The following is a 23,879-nucleotide window of genomic DNA, read 5'->3' on the forward strand; positions in this document are numbered from 1 at the left end:
ATTTGTATTCTATGATCTATCTTTTATCTTCTATCATATATTTATATAAAAGAGAATCTTAGGTTCGCCTATGGCGCCACCACAAATCAAAATTCTGTTTTAATTTATTTATTTTTAAAACTAATTTTTTCCTTTAATGAAAGTTGTGACATTTATGAAAAGTTGCGACTTTAATGAAGAGTTGCGACTTTTATGAAAAATTGTGACTTTTATGAAAAGTTGTTACTTTAATAAACAGTTGCGACTTCTATGAAAAGTTGTAATTTTTCTGAAAGGTTGTGACCTTTCCAAAGGATTTCAACTTTTCCAAATAGTTGTAATCTTTATGATAAGACACAATAAACATTTGTTCACACTACCTTTTGTTGTCTATAAATAAAGGGATTTCCTCTCAGTTTAAAACAAAAGGAAAAATCTAAACCTCTTTCTTCTTCTTCAAAATTAAATATTTATGCATGAGTGACTCTCTAGCACCATTGCTTATGTTACCGATCCTGGTAGGTATTTTACTGTCATTAATTAATACTTATGTTATTAAGGATAAATGATTAAATGTAATAATTTTCATTTCCTTTACATAATTAATGTTTGTTACTAAGTAATCTTGTATGTAAGATAATATAGTGTTTTAGTTTTAAAGAATGATAGGTCAAGTATTATTTTATAAATTATGTGATACTGAATTCCGCGCTAAGCGCGGTTAATTTTACTAGTATATATTTAATAAGAGAAAAAAAGTGTCACGTGTCAGCACCACAACAAAAAAATTATGAATTATTAAATTTAAAATATAAAAATAAAAATAAAATTACAATCACTAAAAAATTGTTTTTAATGTTTACTCTTTTAAAAAAAATCAAATTTGAAAGATAGATTTGAAGTTTATTCTTATTTGTTGATATATATTTAATTATTTAAAAATTCTATAACTGAAAGTTAGTGTGGTAAAGTTAGTTACTGCAAAAATTTCCCTATCTATAATCTATAAAATAGTAAAAGCATGAACAACTTTTTATTCATCCAAATAGATACTTTTTGTCAACTGCAGTCAAAGAATTTCAAGTTAAGAAAATTACTAATATTATTTTTATAGTAACTTCATCAATACAATTTCAATGGAAAAGTCAAAAAAACAATAATTTACCTATCATATATAGATAGATTAAATTAACATTTTGTATTTGAAACTTTTATAATGATAATGGAAAATAAATACGGATTGTGATAATGAACTTCTGGATGACTCTGAATTCTAATATTAATTGTTAGATTTTCAACCTCTACACCCTCTTCACATAAAATTTTTATACGAGTGTCAGTTCTATTTTTTCATTGCATGGATGCAACATAAATAAGTTTCTCAAGAATCCAGTGATGGATGCGTCTTCTCACAAATGATCTAGTATGATTCGTATCGATGCGAGATTTCAAAAATTAATATTTAGAACCAATGAAAATGATAATGACAACTATTATTGGAACTTTGGAAGTTAGATTAGCGGGAATTCTTATTTATTTGAACAATTTTTGTACCAAACCAAATAATTTGAACAATTAAAATTATTTTTAGAATTTAAAAACAACAACAACTCCCAATTATTTTTTTAAAAAAATAAAAAAATAAATTGCTATTTCTTTTATTACAAGTTTCTTCATTTGATTTTTTTTTTAAAATTGAAATTTCTTAATAAGTACATCAGAGGTGATAACGCTTATATGTCAGCACCATAAAAAAAATTAAAACAATTAAAATTATTTTTAAAATGATTTTAAATGGTCCTAAAAATCGAGAATAACTATAAATCTGTTATGAAACTATATAAATTTAAAAGAAGAAGAAAGTAGGGAGAAGAGAAAAGACTTCTTATTTCTCTTGAAGTATATTCATGATTCATAGATCTTCTTTACAAAGAAGAAAAATCCTTTATTCATCGGAAAAACTTAATTTTTTCCCCAAGTAGGGTTGCTAACCATATCCTAATCCACATAATTAGGCATTTACTATAACACAAATATGTTTATAACACTCCCCCTTGAATGTCAGTAGATTATGTACCTCGTTAAAACCTTACTAATAAAATTCCGTAGGAAAAAAATCTAGAAGGAAAAATAGTACATATATTTAGTAATACGCATTATGGATGCCTCATTAAAAACCTTACAAGGAAAATCCAGTGGGACAAAACCTTGTGAGGAAAAAAGAGTACATCGTGTATTAACTTCCCCTAATGACAACATCAAATCAGAGACTAGAATGTTCGTTTTTCAAGCTTGTGCATCATCTTCTTGAAAGTTGTAGTTGGTAGAGACTATGTGAATAGATCAGCCACATTGTCACTTGAACGAATCTGTTGTGCATTTATATCACCGTTATTTTGAAGTTCATGTGTATTGAAAAACTTTGGTGAAATGTCTTTGTTCTAAGTTCCCTTAATGAATTCTCCCTTAAATTGTGTTATGCATGTTGCATTATCTTCATATAAAGTGGTGGGTACTTTATCCCATTCCAAACCACATTTCTCTCGAATGAGATGTATCATAGACTTAACCACACACAATCTCTACTTGCTTCATGAATAACTATTATTTCAGCATAATTAGATGAAGTGGCTACGATGAACTTCTTTGTAGATCTCCAAGATATGACAGTCCCTCCACATATAAACACATAGCCTGTTTGGGATCGAGCTTTATGTGAATTAGATAAATATCTTGCATCAGCATAACCAACAAGATTTGGGTTACAATTATTAGAATAACATAAGTCCATATCAATTGTGCCTTTAAGATATTGCAAAATGTGTTTGATCCATTCCAATGTCTCCTAGTAGGAGCAGAACTATACCTTGCTAACAAGTTAACAACAAAAGCTATATCAGGTCTTGTAGTATTACCAAGATATATTAGTTCACCAATTGCATTAAGATATGGTACTGCAGAACCAAGAATTTCTTCATCCTTTTCTTGAGATCGGAATGGATCCTTATTCACATCAAGTGAACGAACAACCATCGGAGTACTTAATGAATGTGCTTCATCCATATAGAATCTTTTCAACACTTTTTCTGTGTAGACTGATTAATGAAGAAAAATACCATTTATCAAATGTTCAATTTGTAAACCAAGACATAATTTTGTCCTTTCCAGATCTTTCATCTCAAATTCGTCCTTTAAATAATCAATCGTCTTTTGAAGCTCTATTGGAGTTCCAATAAGATTTATGTCATCAACATAAACACCAAGTACAACAAATTCCAATATTATTTTCTTTATAAAGAAATATGGACAAATTGCATCATTTGTATAACCTTTCTTAATTAAATACTCACTAAGACGGTTATACCACATGCGCCCAGATTGCTTCAAATCATATAATGATCTTCGCAATTTAATTGAATACATTTCTCGAGATTTTGAATTACATGATTTAGGCATCGCAAATCCTTCAGGAATTTTCATGTATATCTTAATATAAAGTGATCCATAAAGGTATGTTGTAACCACATCCATCTAATGCATTTCATATTGCTCATGGTTTGTGAAACAAATGAGATAACACAATGTTATTGCATGCATAACGGGTGAGTAGGTCTCTTCATAATCGACGTCAGGCCTTTGAGAAAATTCTTGTGCTACAAGGCGTGCTTTATACCTTTGTATTTTATTTTTCTCATTTCTTTTTCGCACAAAAATCCATTTGTAACATACAGGTTTAATACCATCAGCTGTTTGAACTATAGGTCCAAAAACTTCACGTTTGACAAGTGAATTCAACTCTGATTAAATTGTTTCTTGCCATTTTGGCCAATCATTTCGTAGTCGACATTCTATAACAAAATGAGGTTCATGATCCTCATTATCTTGCATGATATTTGTTGCAACATTATATGCAAAGACATAATCAACCACTATTTCTGATCGATTCATATTAGTTTCAGCATCGCTTAAATTTATGGATAGTTCATTATTTTTTTAAGTTTCAAGTTCATTTATTCTTTCATGAATATCAGACTTATTCAAATTTTGAACTTCCATATGAGATTCTTTCATAGTGTCATATTGACATTTAATCTTTTTTTTCCGAGCATTTTGATCATTAGAACCCAATGATCTACCTTGCTTTAGGTGTGCTTTTGACTCATTAGCTATGAAATTAGTGGATGGTCCTTTAGGGACATCAATTCGAATTGAGATATTTTCTACAAGAATAAGTGATTAACTAATCATTTTGAAATCTGTAAATGCGTCTGGCATTTGATTTGCACTTTTCTGCAGATTAATAATATTTTGTACTTCTTGTTCCCAAGTAGAAGAATATGGATCAAGATGTGAAAATGATAAATTTTCCCACAAAATTTCTCATTTTATTTCACTATTTTCTCCCCGTAATTTTTGGACAACTGTCTCATCAAACCGACAATCTGCAAATCTAGCAGTAAACATGTCTCCAGTCAATGATTCAAGATAGCGAATAATGGAGGGTGATTCAAACCCAACATAGATTCCTAACCTTCTTTGAGGGCCCATCTTAGTGCGGTTTGGTGATGCCACAGACACATGTACAACACATTTAAAGATTCTTAGATGGTATATATTAGGTTATTGACTCATAACCAATTGTAGTGGAGAAACCTTATGATAACTTGTTGGTCTGATATGTATAAGTGTTACAGCATGTCAAATTGCATGTCCCCACAGAGAAGTAGGCAACTTAGTTTTCATAAGCAATGGTCTTGCTATTAAATGCAAACGTTTAATTAATGACTCAGCGAGACCATTCTGAGTATGAACATAAGCAATGTAGTATTCAACTTTTATCCCAATTGCTAAACAATAATGATTAAATGATTGGGATGAAATCTCTGCAGCATTATCACGACGAATGGACTTAATCTGAATATCAGAAAAGTGTGCCCGTAACCTTATTATTTGTGCCAATAATTTTACAAATGCCAAGTTACGAGATGACAATAGGCACACATGAGACCATCTAGAAGAAGCATCTATTAAAATAATAAAATATCTAAATGACCCACTAGGTGGGTGAATAGGTCCACAATTATCCCCATGTATACGTTCCATGAACGCAGGGGACTCAATCTAAACTATCGTTGGTGATGGTCTCACAATTAACTTGCCTTGATAACAAGCAGTACAAAAAATTCACCATTTAAAAGAACTTCTAGGTATATAAATGGATGCTCATTCAAATTTTCTATAATTTGTCTCATAATTATTGACCCATGATGTCCTAGACAATCATGTCAAAGTACAAGTGGATTGGAATCAGTAAACTTCTTATTTACCATAAAATGTACCTCAATTGCACTAATTTTTGTTCAATACAAGTCAAAAGATAAAGTAGGAAATTTTTCTATAACACATGTCTGCCTAGAGAAAATTCTTGATAGACCAAGATATTCAAGATTTATTTCATCCATTGATTGCACATGATAACCATTTTCATGGATATCTTTAAAACTCAACAAGTTCCTCTTAGATTTTGGAGAAAACATATCATTATTAATGATGAGTTTGATTCCTTGGGTAAAATTACAATGTTTCTTCCAAAACCCTCAATAATATTATTACTACCAAAAATTATAGTAACATTTATTTTACCCATACTTAAATGAGAAAAATATTTTTTATTTTTTGAATATCGTATGTTGTACCAAAATCAGTCAAACAAATATCTTCATATTTTGATAATATGTTCTTAAAATTATCCATATCTTCACATCAAATGACATACATAAAATAAATATATATTAAATATTAGTGTTGTCAAAAGGGTACAATACATTAAAAAAAATTAATAATTAAATATTAAAAATTGAGCATTAATTTATTGTTTCCTCTAAGTCAAAAACGAGTTGTTAGGAAAATAAAATAAAATCATTATTTAATGCTAGTTAATAACAGACTGTATTTTTTTAACATTAGATCAAATTAAAGACCTAATATAATACAAACACATGATAAATGCTAGTTAATATCAAAATTTATGTTTTAAACATTAGATCAAGTTAAAGACCTAATATAATACAAATACGTGATGAAGTTTAGTATTTGACTAACTCTATTATATTATAATCATATTAATGAATCAATGAAAAATATATATTATTTAATTAAGAATTAAGGAACAAGCTAATGAACTATAAAAATATGACTAAACTAATTTAAAATACTAATACTCATGCAAACAACTATCATTACATGAAATTATTAATAAATACTATCAAAAAAATATCATTCATCCATGTTCACAGAACCATCACCAATTAATTGATCTCTCTTTCCTTCAGGATGTGCGAAAAAATCTGCTACAGCCAAGCGCGTGATGTCAACTTGATTTTCAGAGATAAAATTTGCGTCAGGAATTTTCTCTTTCTTCTTTAGTGATTCTTGATAAAACTCAATCAAGTGTTTAGGAGTACGACAATCACGTCTTCCACCACATTGAAAATAGTTTTCCCTAGTTGCTTTCTGTTTCTCATCCTTTCTTTTTTCCTTTTTATTTGATGTATGATGAATACCAGGAATAGAATTACGTTCTTGACCATAATCATGACCACGAACACGTCCACGTCCACGACCACGATCACGATTAGAACCACGACATATTCCACGCCTAGCATGGTGAGTGTACACCTTATTCACTTCAGGAAGTGATTCAGATCTAGTAGGTCAATTTTAATGATTTTTCAATAATAAATCATTATTTCGCTCGGCCACAAGAAGATGAGAAATCAGTTCAGAATACTTTTTGAAACCTTTCTCTCGATATTGTTACTGCAAGACCACATTCGAGGCATGAAAAGTGGAGAACGTCTTTTCCATCATATCAATCTCACTAACTATTTCTCCGCGTAATTTGAATTGAGAAGTGATTCTGAATATGACAGAATTATACTCATGTATAGACTTGAAGTGTTGTTGCTTAGATGCATCCAATCATATCGTGTCTTTGTATGTAGGACCATCTTCAAGTGGTCAAATCTTTCTTTTAGGTTTTTCCACAAAAGAAGTGGATTCTTAACTGTCAGATATTCAATTTTCAGAATCTCATCAAGATGATGACGCAAGAATATCATTGCTCGTGCACAATTCTAATTTGATGTCTTATTTTCTTCTTTTAAAATGTCTCCAAGACCCATAGCATCAAGGTGGATTTCAGCATGTAACACACATGAGAGGTAGTTCCTGCCCGAACTTTGAAGGGCAGTGAACTCTAATTTTGTAAGATTGACCATTAAAATTAAAAACAAAAGAATAAATAATACCTTTATTAATTCTTTAAATCTAACCTTCGCTTTTAGAAAATTAGAGTCTCGTGCTGATAACGTGTTATAAAACTAAAGAATAAGAAGAATAAACTAGAGAGAAAAGAAGAGAAGACTTGTTATTTCTCTCGAAGTATATTCAGGATTCATAGATTTTCTTTACAATGAAGGGAAAAATCCTTTATTTATAGGGAAAACTTAACTTTGTCCCCAAGTAGAATTCCAAATTTTATCCTAAAAAAACTACACATAATTAGACATTCACTATAACACAAATATGTTTATAACAAAATCTATATTTTTATTATTATAATTTTAAAAGTAGAAGAAATATTGGAGTTCTAAATATTTTTAAAAAGGTTGAAAATTTTAGTTTTAGGATAAATACTTAAAGATAATGCTGCAAAAATTTAGGAATATCAAATTAATAATTTTTTCTTACGAAATACAATTTATTTAAAAAAAATAAATTGTTAAACAAATATAATATATTAATATAATTATAACAATACAATTTGGATAATAATATATTTAATTGCAATCAATTAGTTTCCACTAAAACTGTTTTCCAATTTGCATTTTAAATGGATAAATATAGACGCCGAAAAAGAGTAATATAATCACGTTTATTTTTCCTTTTAATTAAAATAAATATATTTAATTGCAAATCAGTTAGTTTCCATTAAAACTGTTTTCTAATTTGAATTTTAAAATGAATTAAATTTAAAAATATACAATTCTATTATGTATGTAATAGAATTAAATAATTTATACTATAATTTTATTATATTCATGTTAAAGTCATGTTTATGATTAATTTTTTGTATATCTCTATATTACACTATAAATGAGGCATAAGGGTTCATATAGTATACACTCGAAGATTGAATGAACACTTGAAAGAAAGAAAGTTATTTCATATTGTTCCTCTTGTCCTATATTTTTCTTGTCTTCATCTTTATATATTTTTTTTCCTTTCAGTTTTAGAGCTCGTTATCAGTACAAGTTGCTCATTCTCCGTCAAAAATCAATGATAGGTGACTTTTATCAATTATCATAGTAATTTTTTTGATTGCACTCTATACTTCATATCCTATAAATTATTTGTACTAACAAAACTTGTTTAGTAGTTATTCTAAAATGATTAGTAAATTATAATAATCTTCATAACAATGTTAAGAGGGACTATTAAAATGTTTGAATTTATTTTAACTTGGGAATTTTTTATGATTTCAACATATTGTTCTAATTAATTGATTTTGTTCATTTTACTTGTATATTAAGTCAAGTTCAAATTATATTTATGATTTTCGATAATTTTATTTTTGGTAATGCATTTGGTTTATTAAGGCATTGGTTGAGGGTAAGAAGATAAATTCAGGTTTCACCGCACCAAGTGGATAGCCTATCGAGTTAAAGTCTTGGTGCACCATGATAATAAGAAGTTGGGTATATGTCCCATTGATTTATGATCAAAGGCATTTTTATATGGATAAGTCATTGGCTCTAAGTCCTAATGCACTATAATTATGATATGATGATGACTAACATAAAGTTTTATACTTTTGACTGAAAGTCATGAAATTTACCCTATTAATTTGCTCTATCCTTTTATGTGAATATGGTAGCAATATATTAATATGTCTGAAAAATGACATGGGTATGATAAAATGCTAATGGTCATCATTCTGGTAATGAAAAAGAAGAACATTATGAATACATTGTTTCTTAAGATGGTTCTTCAAATGTTAAGGTTATTATTAAAGATATTTTTTATCCATCAAAGTGGTATGAGAAGTTGGACACTTATTGTAGGTGCAACCCAATTTATAAAGTTTTTAAATCTTGCATCAAAATAAATGAATACAAAGTGATAGTACAATTGGTACATTTGACCTCTTAAAGTGATGTTGAGGTGAGTCACATAATATCAAAACATGACAATGAATTTCTAATAAAAACTTATGGAACATGTACAAATGGTTCTGATCTATTTCTTGAAGAAAATGTGACTTGTGTTTGTATGGATAAGAACATATTCATGTATTGTTGGATGAATGTCACATCTCACCTCCACGGGAGGTTTGAGAGATTGAAAGAAAATATTTTGACATAAATGGTCATTTTGGTCATATATATGCTTTGAGTACTACACAAATATTGTGGTAGGTTTTATAATGAACTATTGGAGAACAAAAGATAGAAAAAAATCTTTTTTTGTAAAGGTTGTGACCATGACCAAAATAAATGTTATTGTGCGGCAACACAAATTTTTCATTGGTTATCAAGAAATAAGTCTTGAATGTAATAATTTTAACCATGACAATAATGATAATTCTCTTTGAAGAAGATGGTCAACATAAGGAAGGAGTTGTGAAAATTATGGTAGTACACAAAATTAATTTAATAGTTTTGAAAGGGCTAATTTGTTACTATCTGGAGAATGAAATTATTCATAATATTGAAGTTGTTAGTAAGTCTCTAAAGAAACTTTTAAGTTTCGGACAAATTGAAAACGAATATTATATTGAGACTAGGGAAAATGCATAAGTACCCCCTCAACTTATGCAAGAAATCTGAGAGACACACTTATGGACATCTAAGGGGGAGTGTTATAAAATATTATAGTGTGGATGTCCACTACAGCAATAAGTTACTCACCTATTATCTCCACTACTTTTCTCATTATGAAGATGACCATAACCTCCACCTTTATAACTATTATTCTTGTAACCTTTCACTTTCATAATCTCCCCATTATATTCATGTTAATGTTATGTTTATGACTAACTTTTTGTATGTCTCTATGTTGCACTATGAATGAAGATTGGGTGAATACTTTAAAGATAGAAAGTTATCTCATATTATTCCTCTTTTGTTATATTGTTCTTGTCTTCATCTTTATGTTATTCTTTTGTTCTTAAGTTTTATAACATACTACTAATTTTTTACTATTAATTATTGCTATTTCTAGAAGTTTGAAAAAAATAGTTATGATTATATTTTTACTGTTATAAAAAATTATTTAAATTTTAATAAAATGAAAATTGAATAAATAAATATTGTTTTTCAGAATTGATAAAAGAAATAAATAAACATAATACTTTATCATTAAAAATGAGAAAAATTGTATGAAATATCAAACTATTAATTCAAATTAAATGCTTTACCCATAGTTTATTTTTGTAATTCGCAGCAAACATCTCTTTTTTTTTCCATCTGATTTGGTATATAATTAGCCATTTTCGGTATACAGTTCGTCATATTATACAGTTTGGTATAAAATGTATAAAATGCGTTCATATTTGTATAAAGCGAGAGAAAAATGCATATATACATATACAAATACATATATTTCCGTCCTATACAATTATAATTATGCAAATTCAGATTTTATTGTACAAATTACCGTGTATAAATGAATTTATACAAAACTAAACAATTGTATAAAATTGAATCTCTGTAGCAAATTATATAAATCAAAAGCTCCATAGCAAACATAAAATTTGTTATGGAGCGCAATTATGCAAACTATAGCTATAATATACAAATATAATTTTTATGTTTGTTATGTGAAAGTTGCTCTTAAAAATACAAATTAGCATTTATCCTTTAAATAATATTAATAATTTAGAATATTAATTTTTTCAATGATTTTCTAGAAGCTTGAAAAAATAGTTATCATTATTTGCTTTTTATCGTCATAAAATTATTTAAATCCAAATAAAATGAAAAATTGAATAAATAATACTATTTTTCAGAACTGATAAAATAATAAATAAACATAACACTTTATCATTAATATAAAAATTAGAACTAATCCTTTAAAATACATTAAGTTATTCATTATGTTTTGAATGATAAAGAGTATTATTTTCTGTCACAAGAAATATAACATTCAGTTTCCTCAGTTTAAACATTCAATTTTTTAAATTAATATTTTTTGTTTAATTTAAATCATAAAAGTTATGTAGGTGGTCATATCTTTAGGTGTGGCCTTTTTGTATGAGTTAATTAATAGATAAAAATATAAAGCATGTGAGTTGTGTAATGTTATTGTTGTTTTTGTTAATGATGTTCCTATTTAGATATAGATCATCATTATTAATTATTATTTTTAAAAGTAGTCGATTTCTAATTAGTACAAAGCTTCATTTTTCTTCACTTATTTAACTTTTAATACATTCTAGAATATGCATAATTTTATAATATAATACAATATTTTATTGGTTATTAGAATTCTTTTCTATTTATATTTTATATTTTAATATTTAGTTAAATTAAATTTGTCTTATTTGGCAGGATTGAACTAGTAAAAATATTTTAAAGAAGTTGCGATCTGATTTACAAATTATATTTTAGTTTAGAGTAGAGACTATTTTTTAAAATTAGGATCAAATTGAGCTATGAATTTGAAGTTTATTTAATTAGTACAAATATCAATTCAACACATATCACATATATTATTTATTTTTCTTTTAATTTTTTTAATGACAAGAAAAATAAACATTCGCTATTTTTTTGGATGCACACACGGTAAAATCTCGCTCCTATTTATCTTTTACTATACTAGGAGAAGGAGAAGTCGTTCTAATAATGTTTGGTATCTTTAAACATATTCTCAATGTATATAAATTTGGGTAAAAATATTAATCGCATTAACCATTTATTTAAATTCAAAACATTATATGTGTGCAACACATAAAGCACTTTTCCAATGAAAAAAAAGCTTCATAAACATAAATATATTGTAACATTAAAAATGTAGTTGATCGATAATCATTAAAATAATATTTTAACAAAAAGTAACATGCTAAATCTTTGAGTTAATATGATCATATAAATTTTGAAACAGATTCGTGAAAATGACATCTACAATTATTTGAGTTTGAATTGAAGCCCTAATTAAATTCAAGATGAGCCGCTTATTTAGTAGCAAATTTTCAATAGGATATCTTTCAAGCTTGAATTCGAAATTTATGATTAAAGATTAAAAAATAGTACATTCCGAATTAATTCACACACTTTTTTATATAGTTTTTGAATATTTATAATTTGTTTTGAATATTAAGACTTTAATATTATTTTAAAAAAAATTATTTATTAAGTATCATCACATAATTGAGACGAACGAAACAATTAAGATGAATATAGTAAGAATTTTAAGTTTATCGAAAATTTTTATTTAGACACTTGAATTATAATATGTTTTGATTGAGAACTTGAATGTATGATAATGTACTTCTATAGACATTTTCGTCTCAAATTTTTAGCAACACTCATTGACAGTTATTGCATTAGTAATGTGGCGGGCTTATTAATTGGATGAGTTTAATTAGTAATGAGTGAGTAGTGGATTAATTTATAAATTATATTAATACGTTAAATTATAAATAGTTGAGCGTGACGTATTTAAAAAAATATTTAAAATAGTTTAAATTTAAAACCTAAGTGGTCAATTTTGAACTCAAAGATGGATGACACAGATATTTTGGAGTCAATAAGTGGATAAAAATGATATTCTTGAGCCAATACGTGGATGAATGCTAGTTTTGTACCATTTTTCTAATACTTTAAAATTATTTTATGGCCTTTTTTCGTATAAATTTTTATAATGTATTACTATAAATATTTAAACAATATATTAACAAGTAAAGAAATTTCATAGATCTTTTAATTTAATCATTGGGACATTTGTACAGATACGAATACTAGTACATAATAATTCTTAAAATAATCCACTATGTCAATGTTCATTTCAAATTTGATTTAAATTCGAAAGTCACTAGGCTCTCAATCATCATCCAAATTTTAATATCTCATAAATTTAACACAATCAATCATATAAGAACTACTTGTCTTACATCACATAAATTCAAGAACTAACTCACCAACAAAGTTCGAAGATTACTTCTACAAGCTATCCCCATGATGATGGTATGTTTACCAAATTAAATTGTCACAGTGAGACTTCATTTTCATCATATAAATGTTTCTTAGGCTGTTGGAAAGGTGTAAATTTATCATGTTAATAAATTACTGGATTTTTTTTTTTTTAATTCAAAAGGCAAGGGCAGATGCAAGAAAACATACATACCTGTGAATGATGGAAATAAATTTGAAAAGAAAAATGTTTTATAAAAATTGATTTGAAGATTAATCTTGAAGGGTTTGTCTTCACTGTATGGAGAAGAACACTTTGTTTATTTATCTTGTTTGGAGAATGAGAAAAAAAATGAAGAAAATATCCATAATTTTGCTTAGTGATTAATTAATGAAATGATTTTTAAAAATCAACGTTTAACAACGATCACGGTGGGACTCGAACCCACAATCTCCCGCTCCGGAGGCGAGCGCCTTATCCATTAGGCCACGCGACCAATTGTTGACTACTTTTAAGATATACGTTAGCTAGTAGCATTAATACAAATAAGAAGTCCCTCCCTTCTTCTTTTTAACGTGGCAAAATAATTTGATGGATCACTATACTTTTATGAGTTTGTATTTTGAATCATTTTACTTAACTATTTACCAACTGAAATCTTAAATTCAATGAAACTCAGCATTTTAAACCCCTTTGATCTTGTCTGAAATTTAAACACATGATAAAAGGAAAAATTACATAAACAAAGACCTTTTATTTTATAATTACCAATTTTAAGTACACTTTTTATTTATTACTATTTTTGTCAACTTTTAGCTATATTAACTTAAAACAATTTAAAACCCATTTATTCCTTTTTTATACAAATTTTAAACAAAGTAAAACATATCGCTCTTTTTTTTTCTTTCTCCTTCTCCTCGTCAAAAATTAAGGTTTCTGTTTGCTTTTTTTCTCCATTTTTTTGAACGAATCTTAATGGAAGAAGGTCTTAGAAGAAGTCCGCGTCTAGTGACGGCTTCGAATCGAAAAGTTTATCGAAGAAATCGAAAGAAGCTTCAAGTTTCGTCTTCTAATTCTATGGATGAAATTCCAAGTTTTAGTTTGGGTATATCACAAATTTCGGGAGAGAAGAACAATGAGGAGAAGAACAATGAGGAGAAGAACAATGAGGAAGAAAACAAGAAGCAAAAGAAAGGTAAAAAACGAGTTAAAGAGGTTAAAACAATGAAGAAATCAAAAAAAATATGTGTTACTTTGGCATCTACATCGAAGAAAATCGTTGACAGTGATGATGATTTTGAGGATTTACCTCCTCAATTTCAGTCAAAAAGTTTGAAAAATAAAGATGGATTGGAGAAGAAAAGGCCGGTGAATGATGGAAAAACACGAAATCGTTTACCTAAAAGTGTCATTCTACCAGAGAGTAGATATCCGGTATGTGCTAGTACTTCTTAGTTATTTGTTGTTTAGCAATGGGTTGTATGTTGATTGCTGCTTGTTTTTTAGATGTAGTATGTGAAATTATCTTTAATTCAACTTTCATTCAACTTTAATTCATATTTAATTCAACTTTAGTTGAACTTTAATTCAACTTTAATTCAACTTTAATTCATTTTTTATTCATCTTTAGTATGTAGTAACACATTTTTAATTCATGTTTAATGCATATGCAGGATCGTAAATTCTGGAAACATCCTGATGTTGTGTATATTTCGAGTAGGTGGTCATGTTACACTAATCATAGTGTCATTGAACAAATCAAACTATCTTTATCTGATAAACAACTTGAGATGTTTAGGAATACATGTTTTGGGTACTTTCTTGACCTTCCAAAATCAAGCACACAACTATAACTTATTCATTGTCTTATAAATAGAGAGTTAAAACACACACCGGATGATGTGTTTGCTATTGAAATAAATAACAAAAAGTTATTTTTTGGTCTTAGAGAATTTGGGATAGTTACAGGCTTAAATTGTGTTGGTGATGGCACATCTATCAATGTTCCCAATTCTAGATGTAGTTTGATGAGTAGTTATTTTCCGGAAAAAATCACAGTTCCAAAGAGTCATCTACGTGCACTGTTTTTAGCTAAAAAATTCATAGATGATGACTCGGCTGTTTCATTGGCTGTTCTATACTTCATTAATGATTTTTTATTTTCATATGAGGACAACGAATACCAAATTAGCAATAGAGATTTTTACCTTGTGGAAAGTGGAAAATTCAATTCATATCCGTGGGGTTTAGATGTCTACAAAAAGTTGTCTGATTCTGTGAGGCATGAGCTTAAGTCAACACATAAGTACTATAGAATTGGTGGCTTGCCTCTTGCTCTTCAAATTTGGATATTTGAGTGTTGTTCAAAGGTTGATGAAGATATAGCTATTCGTGTTGCTGATTCTATTCCAAGAATCTTGAATTGGAAGACAATTGCAGAAAGTCCATGGTTAAAATATATTGAGAAATGTCTCTTCATGCCTACAAAAAATAAGGTATTTGTACAAAGTTAATACATTTTATTACATTGTTTATTTGAACTCAAGTTACTATATCTAATGTTATTTTGTGTATTTGGTTTTTCATTTTGAGAACATAGTGGCCAGTGAAGATGAAGTATCCAAATTCAGGCTTCCTGAAACTCGTGATTACCATGCTGAAATTTTGAAATTGGAGCCTAAAGGATCAAATCATGGTCTAGACATTTTGACCAATGAAGTCATAGAATTGAGAAAAGAGCTTGTAAAAGTATACACAAACTAAACTTTAGGCTTTTTATTTTAAAACTGTTATTTTTTAATATTTTCGTTATGATTTAATATCTATTAGGTGAATGAAAATAACAAAGCGCTTGAAGAGAAGATTGATTTAGGATTCAATCAAATCAAAGAATTTGTGGTGAACTCAAACAAACAATTATTGGAGGATATTTCTTTGCTGTTTGCTAAGAGTGGTGGTAGCAGCTCTGTTATTCGAGAAGTTAAGGAACCATCTAAGAAGCATGCTGACGAGACATTTTCAGGTGGATTAGATTTTAATGGAGGTTCGTTTATATTTTCAGTAAATTTCTGTTATATTCATAATATAATTTTAATATATAGTTTAGTATTTTCTTCCAGTTAATCTATAAGTGACACGAATTCGATATTTCATTTTTCAGTTAACTTTGATATGTTTTTTTTAATAATATGTTAATTACATATACAACATTTTCTCCCCGTGTTAATGCATCTGTAAATGAATCGAGAGGGAACGATGCTCATGTTATGGGATCAAATCAAAATGAAGAATCTCAAGTGCTTAAAGCTACAGTTAGATTTGCTGATGTTGAAAATCTTGAAAGAGTATCAAGTAAAATAGGTAATGAAGGATTTTATACAAATATATTACATATTTCATATATTTTAATTCAATTCTGTTTTTTTAAATGTTCTTGTTATGTACAGATGAAGATGTTGCAGGAATTGTTATTGAAAAAGTTATGTCAGAGGTTGTTGCTGATATAAATGGTATTCATTTTCTTAACTTCAACTAAACTTCTTTCGATTTATTTTGATAACATTATTAAAATATTTATTTTGCTTACAGTCCAAGAGGCTGCTGATGTGAATACAGTTGGGGCGAAACCTGATGGTAATGTAGTAAAAAAAATCAACATAAATAAGTGTTGCATCTGTTGATTGTAAATTAATCAATATATCTATTATATGCAGATGCAACAGAGGATTGTCAAAAACCTTTGCATACTTTAGATGACTTTATTTTACTTGATAAAGATCTTTCTCAGATCAATTGGACTGAAGAATCTTATCTAAAAAAAAGAGCCCAAGTTGATCAAAACAAAAAGAAAGTGTCACCGAAGAAACGTGGCAGAAAGAAAAATCCAGGAAAGTTAATAACATCTCCCTTCACACAACATTTTGAATCTGGAGGAACTTTATGTGTTACACGTCAGGTTTTTGAGACAAAACATCCTTTTTTATATGCAAGCGGAGGAGATGATGAATCTGATTTGATCGATTCATTCACTAAGTGGCTTTATATGGGTACAAAAAAGAGGTAATTTATTTTGATGTTTTTGGGATAATTTTCCTAATTCATAATATATACAAGCTTAATTCAACTTGTGGAACGCTCTGTACCTCTTTTTTAGTTTCGTATTTGCCTCTTTTTTAGTTGTTCCTGTCTCGGTTTTGAGTATTTGTTTATTTTTGTTCTGTTTTGATAGGGGAAAGAAACCTTATACAGATGCTCTTAATGTTATCAATCCAGCATTTGAATTGGGTGTCTGTACAGTAGATGAAAGACTCTGGTTTTTCAAATTGGCACATTCTGGACAACAATGGTGTGATGAGGTTTGTTATATAAATTTTAGTTGGACGTTAATATTTCTTTGATTCGTTCTGTTTCTTAATCTTGAGTTTGTCTTTGTCTCAACTAAAATTCTTTCTGTTTAGTTGTGTAGATAGATTGTATTTTTCATCTATTGAAGCTCTTTAGTTGTGTGACATTGTAATTCTATAGCTTGCAAGTCATTTTTCTTTCTGTTCTTGTTCCCTTTGTCTCTGTCTTTCAAGAGGGACAAAAGCTCAGGATATTGCGAAAAGAATGAAACTTGTAATCATGTTCTTGTCATTTTAGCTTCAATTCTTTTCTTTTGAGGTTCATTGTATCATTAAGAATCCACATATATGCATATACATGAGCTAGAATATTATATAAAATATGTCAGCTTCAGTAAGTTACTGTTGTCTCTAAGTTTTTTCTGGGTAGAAATTGAACATCTTCATAAGTTCTATCACTGTTGTGTTTCACCAATATGTGATGAATGAGCCACACTTGGGGCGAAAACAGAGTTTTACCTTAACTTTGAGTTGCACTGTTCTGTCACTATTCTGTTTCATAAGTTTTTTTTTTGCAGCATATTGATGTCATTTTCTATTACCTAAGAAAGAAAGGAAAATATGAAACCAACAGTAATGTTCGTTTTACGACGACTGATTGTGTTTTCAAGACAAAGATTACCAATTCTTTTTTTAAACTTTGTGATGCTCATGAGGATAAGAAAATTTTTAAAGTTTTAGATTCTGATGATATTGCCCGGTATATCAGTGGACGTCGTTTGTTGGCAAGTACCTCGTGGGATAAAGTGGATTTTGTTCTTATTCCACTAAACATTAAAGAGAATCGTCACTGGATTTTTGTGGTGTTTGATATTGGGCAAAGGTCATTGGAGGTGTATGATTCATTTCCGGCTAGGGGTGGGGTGAATTTAGAGGTAAAAAATATTGTTGAGATGCTTTCGGTTGTTTTACCATATTATCTAAGTGTGGTTAAGTTCTATGATAAGCGTCCTGAATTGAAGTCAACACCAAAATACAGTGAGATAAATGAGTTCGAGAAAATTGAGTTTCATTTCATAACTAAAGATGTTCCCAGACAAAATGAGGATTCACTGTAAGTATTATCAAATATGTGTTTTTTTTAGTTATTAAATTGATTTTTTGATAATAATTTTATATTGAATTTTGTAGGGATTGTGGAGTTTTCGTTGCTGCATTTGTGGAGTTTGTAAGTAATGGCCAACATATTCAAAATCAACAAGTAAAGGCAGACATTTTCCGAAAGAGATTTGGAGCTATATTATGGGAATATGCAAGAAGGAAACAAGCGAGTGACCTTCAAAGTGAAGACGAAAGACCAGTTAGATAAAGGAATATAGTTATATTAGTTAGTATGACTATGAAAACTATATAATGTAAAACAATTTGTAGTTACTATGGCTATGAAAAATTGTATTGGTCTATTTTGTAAGTCTTGATATTATATACCTAACTGTGTTGTTTATATGTAAGTCTTCTATTTGAAGTTGTTCCTTCTTTGTGTCCTTATTGATCCTTTCTGTTTGTACTTCCTCTAAGGAATTTTGTCTTTGCAGTTGGAATGCTACATATGTTAGTTTGTTTGGGAGCAACAAGCTGCTGCCCATGTCTATCCAGCTTGCTGGAAGTATGCATGATTGAGTTTAAACAAGTCAATGCTCCTCATACTTCTGTTTGAATGACACTATGAATGCTTATGTAAAACTGGCAGGAAATGGTAGTAAAAAATTGTAATTAGGTTGATTTAAAGTTATAGTTTTATTTGAATATGTAATTTGAGTAGTAAAAAATTGTAATTTTCGAGGTGAACATGAAACCTCAATAAGTTGTGAAAACTATAAAAAAATCATGTATTTTTTTGGTTGCAAATATATGAACTTCTGTGTTACGAATCGATACTATTTATTTTTTTGAAATCCTATTTTTCTTTATAGAATTAGAACAAGACATTAATCTTAAAATTTCCACAAGTGAATTAAACCTGAATTAAACTTGAATTAAATCTATATTATGGTAACAATTGAATTAAACCTGAATTAAACTTGAATTAAATCTATATTACACAAATGGTAACAATTGAATTAAACCTGAATTAAACCTAAGCTAAAGTTGTATTACATAAATACTAACAAGTGAATTAAACTTTGAATTAAAGCTATATTACAAAAATACTAACAAATCAAAAACATACCAAGCATCACCCAAATTCCCCAACCTGACAATTATACTCAGCAAGACATTTCCAAGCCTCAAGCTCAACTGAGTTTTTCCAGTAAACTATATCATTTCATCTATATATCATATAAAATGTAACTATACACATAGAAACATTCCAGTAAACTGAATAACATGAGATTGCACAACTAAGAAAGCATTCTATTAAACTGAATAACACGAGATTACGGAACTAAAAATATAAACCATATAACCGAACATGATCCAAATTCGTAGAGTCAATGAGCTTCTAAAACAAACTACTAAACAAATTATTTTTTTATTCTTGATCATAAGGCCTGACATTTTTGCAAGTCTTCCTGTTGTGATCATGTTGTCCACAATTGCTGCATGTAATTTTCGCCTTCTTGAATCCATCTTCTCTCAGTTGAGTATGTCTTTTATTTTTTGGCCTTCCCGGAGGTCTCTTTCCATGAGGTGGAAGTACAATATCTTCAAGAACATGTGTTGGTGTGTTCCATGTACTTTCATTTGGCAGGGGATCCATTTGAAATTGATATGTCAACAATAAATTTTTTCTTGTATAGTAAGCCGAATAATATTTCTCATAACCAGTGTGTTTTATTGTTAAAACGGCCAAAGCATGTGGACATGGTAACTCATCCAATTGAAATCTCCCACATGTGCATGTACGTTGGTGAAGACATACTGTGAATTGTGTAATACCATCAAGTACGGTATACACATATTTATTTGTCTCTACAACCTATTGAAAAAAATATATTCAAGAGAGATGTTAGATATGAATCCGAAGAAAAAATACTAGCAAACAGATTAGGCATACCTTTAATTTCTCTGATGCAGTTTTATTGCGCCGCAATATATTTTCATACTTTTTCCAAGGTGAAAACCTGAAAATGTCGCCTTTGATCTGTTATTGTTATTCCATTTCTGTACAAGTTGTCTCATGAATTCCATGAGTTGCAAGACTGTAAGAACTTTGGCATGTCTTGTTCGTGAATTGACTGATTCTGCTATATTTGATGTCATCATCCAAGTTCTGTTTACTTCAGCATGCACACGCGACCATTTGTTGTATCCAATGTTCAACAAGTAATCTTTGATCCTCTTATCTATCTTCTCAACCATTGTCATACATTGATTAAATTCTGTCATGGTGTATGTTTTTGCCATAGAGTAGAACAACTTAGTGACCCTTTGTTGACTTCTTCTGAAATTTTTCATTATGTTTTGCAGTAAGTGCCACATACATGCAAAATGAGGTACTTCATCATAAACTGTTGAAACTGCCTTAATAATGCTTGCATGCCTATCGAAAACGATACACATCTCTGGTCTTTGACCAAATGCATCTCTGAATTGCTCAAAAAACCACCCCCAAGATGAATCATTCTCTGAATCGACAATAGCATAAGCAAGTGGCAATATACTCCCTGCACCATGTACACTTTTTTTAATACAAGTTTAATACATTTTTACTGCAATCATAATTCAATTTTAATACATAGTTCAAAAATTCAATATAAAAAACAGTATCATATTCGAAAGTCTGACCTGCTGCATCTAAGGTATTAGCGGTTAACAGTGTCCCTTTGTATGCTCCTTTTAAGAAAGTTCCATCAACAACTACAATTGGTCTACAATATTTCCATCCTTTTATCGAGGTGAACAAAGCTACAAACGCATATAAAAAACGGTCATCCTCTGATTTGTGAAATCTTATATGAGAACCAGGGTAAGTCGCCTCTAGTATGTGAAAGTAGCTTGGCAACTTTGCATATGATTGAATTGGATCACCCCGGATTAATTCAAGAGCTGCTTCTTTAGCTCTCCAAGCTTGCATATATGTGAGTCGCACACCATATTCAACTAACATGTCACGTTGTATGTCTTTTGGTGTGTAATTAGCATCTGGTTCAGCATATTTACCCACAATAATACTCCCAACAACACTCTTAGTTGCTAGCCTTTCCGATAATGAATTATGTAGCAACAAACAAGTGTGTTCGCTTTCAAATTCTCTAATCTTGAACATTTCAGATTTGTTCAAGCTTGAAGCTCGTAAACTCCAACTGCAGCTTTCTCCTAGGCACTGTATCGAATAGCTGTAGAAAAAATATTAATACACAATTAATAATTTAAAGTGACTTGAATTTAGGTCTTACCTTATTGCGCTTGATCTTGTTGTTTTGAATTGAAAATGATTAAGAATGGAATGTCTTTTTAGTGCACTAGTGAGGACATATTTATTCTTATACACCTGATCTTTTTCAAATAAAGAGTGATTGGAATTAATAATGATGCCTGGTGCTAATTCTTCTAGCTCATCAACTTCCTCACATGATCCGAATCCAATTAACCCTATTGCTTCATCAATACCATTAAATGTATTAGAGAAGTATGAATTGTGTATAACCCTCATATCTCCTGAAGTGTCTGAACACAAAAGTGGAATGAGTGCAGCATTAGTCTCCAAGTTGACTGGTTCAGTTGTTGTGACACATAAAGGGTATCTTGTCATATCTCGATGTTCCTTTTTAGTTTCAAGATATACCTTTACCCCCATATCATTATGAATTTGAATTGGAGGAGACCTTTCATCAATTTTATATCTGATTTCAACTTTACTTGTTGATGTGTCTATTGACAATTGAGTAGCAATTACAGAAACGAGGGTGGCAAACGTTGACTCTGTGTGTATCAACACACCATCTGCCAAGTAGTTAATATATTTGTTGCTAGGATCCCATCGTCCATTGAAGTAAAGCATCACCGCTATATTAGTCATATTTTTTCTGCACATCATTAAAGAGTGTATTACTATTATTAAAAGACTAGAGAGAGACATATAGATTAATCTGCTAGAAGAGCATCACTTTGCTAACAACTGAATTAAATCTTAATAAAATCTAAATTAAAAATTTATCACACAAATCCTAACAAGTGAATCAAACATGAAAATAAGTTGTATTACACAGATGCTAACAAGTGAATTAAAACTGAATTGAAGTTGAATTACACATATGCAAACAAGTGAATTAAACCTGAATTAAAGTTGTATTACACAGATGCTAACAAGTGAATTAAAACTGAATTGAAGTTGAATTACACATATGCTAACAAGTGAATTAAACTTGAATTAAAGTTGTATTACACAGATGTTAACAAGTGAATTAAATCAGAATTAAAGTTGTATTACACGGATGCTAACAAGTGAACCAAAACTGAATTGAAGTTGTATTATACAAATGCTAACAAGTGAATTAAACATGAATTAAATGTGTATTACACAAATGCTAACAAGTGAATTAAACATGAATTAAAATTGTATTACACAATGCTAACAAGTGAACTAAAACTGAATTGAAGTTGTATTACGCAGATGCTAACAAGTGAACTAAACCTGAATTAAAGTTGTATTACACGGATGCTAACAAGTGAACTAAAATTGAATTGAAGTTGTATTACACAAATGCTAACAAGTGAATTAAACATGAATTAAAGCTGTATTACAAATGCTAACAAGTGAATTAAACTTGAATTAAAATTGTATTAGACAGATGCTAACAAGTGAACTAAAACTGAATTGAAGTTGAATTACACATATGCTAACAAGTGAATTAAACCTGAATTAAAGTTGTATTACACAGATGCTAACAAGTGAACTAAAACTGAATTGAAGTTGTATTACACAGATGTTAACAAGTGAATTAAACCGAAATTAAAGTTGTGTTACACGGATGCTAACAAGTGAATTAAACATGAATTAAAGCTGTATTACACAGATGTTAACAAGTGAATTAAACTTGAATTAAAATTGTATTACACAGATGCTAACAAGTGAACTAAAACTGAATTGAAGTATTACACAAATGCTAAAAAGTGAATTAAACCTGAATTAAAGTTGTATTACACAGATGCTAACAAGTAAAATAAAACTGAATTGAAGTTGTATTACACAAATGCTAAAAAGTGAATTAAACATGAATATACAGATGCTAACAAGAGATCATACTTATTAGAGAAGAGAACTGAATAACAGACACTCACAGGAACTTGAATCAAACAAAATCTCAACATAAATCATCAAACAAAAAAGGCACACAAGTAACGTAAACATAAATCAAA

The 23,879-nt window shown here is 29.1% G+C and overlaps 2 protein-coding genes and 1 non-coding gene across 3 annotated transcripts; 1 reads left to right on the top strand and 2 right to left on the bottom strand.

Annotated features, from left to right (window-relative positions):
• Positions 1 to 6,255: 6,255 nt before the first annotated feature.
• Positions 6,256 to 10,036, bottom strand: LOC104648716 (uncharacterized). Its single transcript, XM_010326538.1, has 2 exons — positions 9,951 to 10,036; positions 6,256 to 6,685 (listed from the first exon to the last, which is right to left on the bottom strand). The coding sequence occupies exons 1-2, from the start codon at positions 10,034 to 10,036 to the stop codon at positions 6,256 to 6,258; spliced, it is 516 nt and encodes a 171-aa protein (XP_010324840.1).
• Positions 10,037 to 13,596: 3,560 nt separating this feature from the next.
• On the bottom strand, positions 13,597 to 13,669 carry TRNAR-CCG (transfer RNA arginine (anticodon CCG)). The gene has a single exon. It is a non-coding gene; the product is annotated as a tRNA-Arg (tRNA).
• Positions 13,670 to 16,644: 2,975 nt separating this feature from the next.
• Positions 16,645 to 17,773, top strand: LOC138337732 (uncharacterized). Its single transcript, XM_069288011.1, has 4 exons — positions 16,645 to 16,682; positions 16,762 to 16,806; positions 16,887 to 17,232; positions 17,402 to 17,773. Exons 1-4 carry the CDS (start codon positions 16,655 to 16,657, stop codon positions 17,568 to 17,570), a joined length of 588 nt encoding a protein of 195 aa, XP_069144112.1. The 5' UTR covers positions 16,645 to 16,654; the 3' UTR covers positions 17,571 to 17,773.
• Positions 17,774 to 23,879: the final 6,106 nt, after the last annotated feature.

Source organism: Solanum lycopersicum, chromosome 8, assembly GCF_036512215.1.
Source record: "Solanum lycopersicum chromosome 8, SLM_r2.1".
Lineage (NCBI taxonomy): Eukaryota > Viridiplantae > Streptophyta > Magnoliopsida > Solanales > Solanaceae > Solanum > Solanum lycopersicum.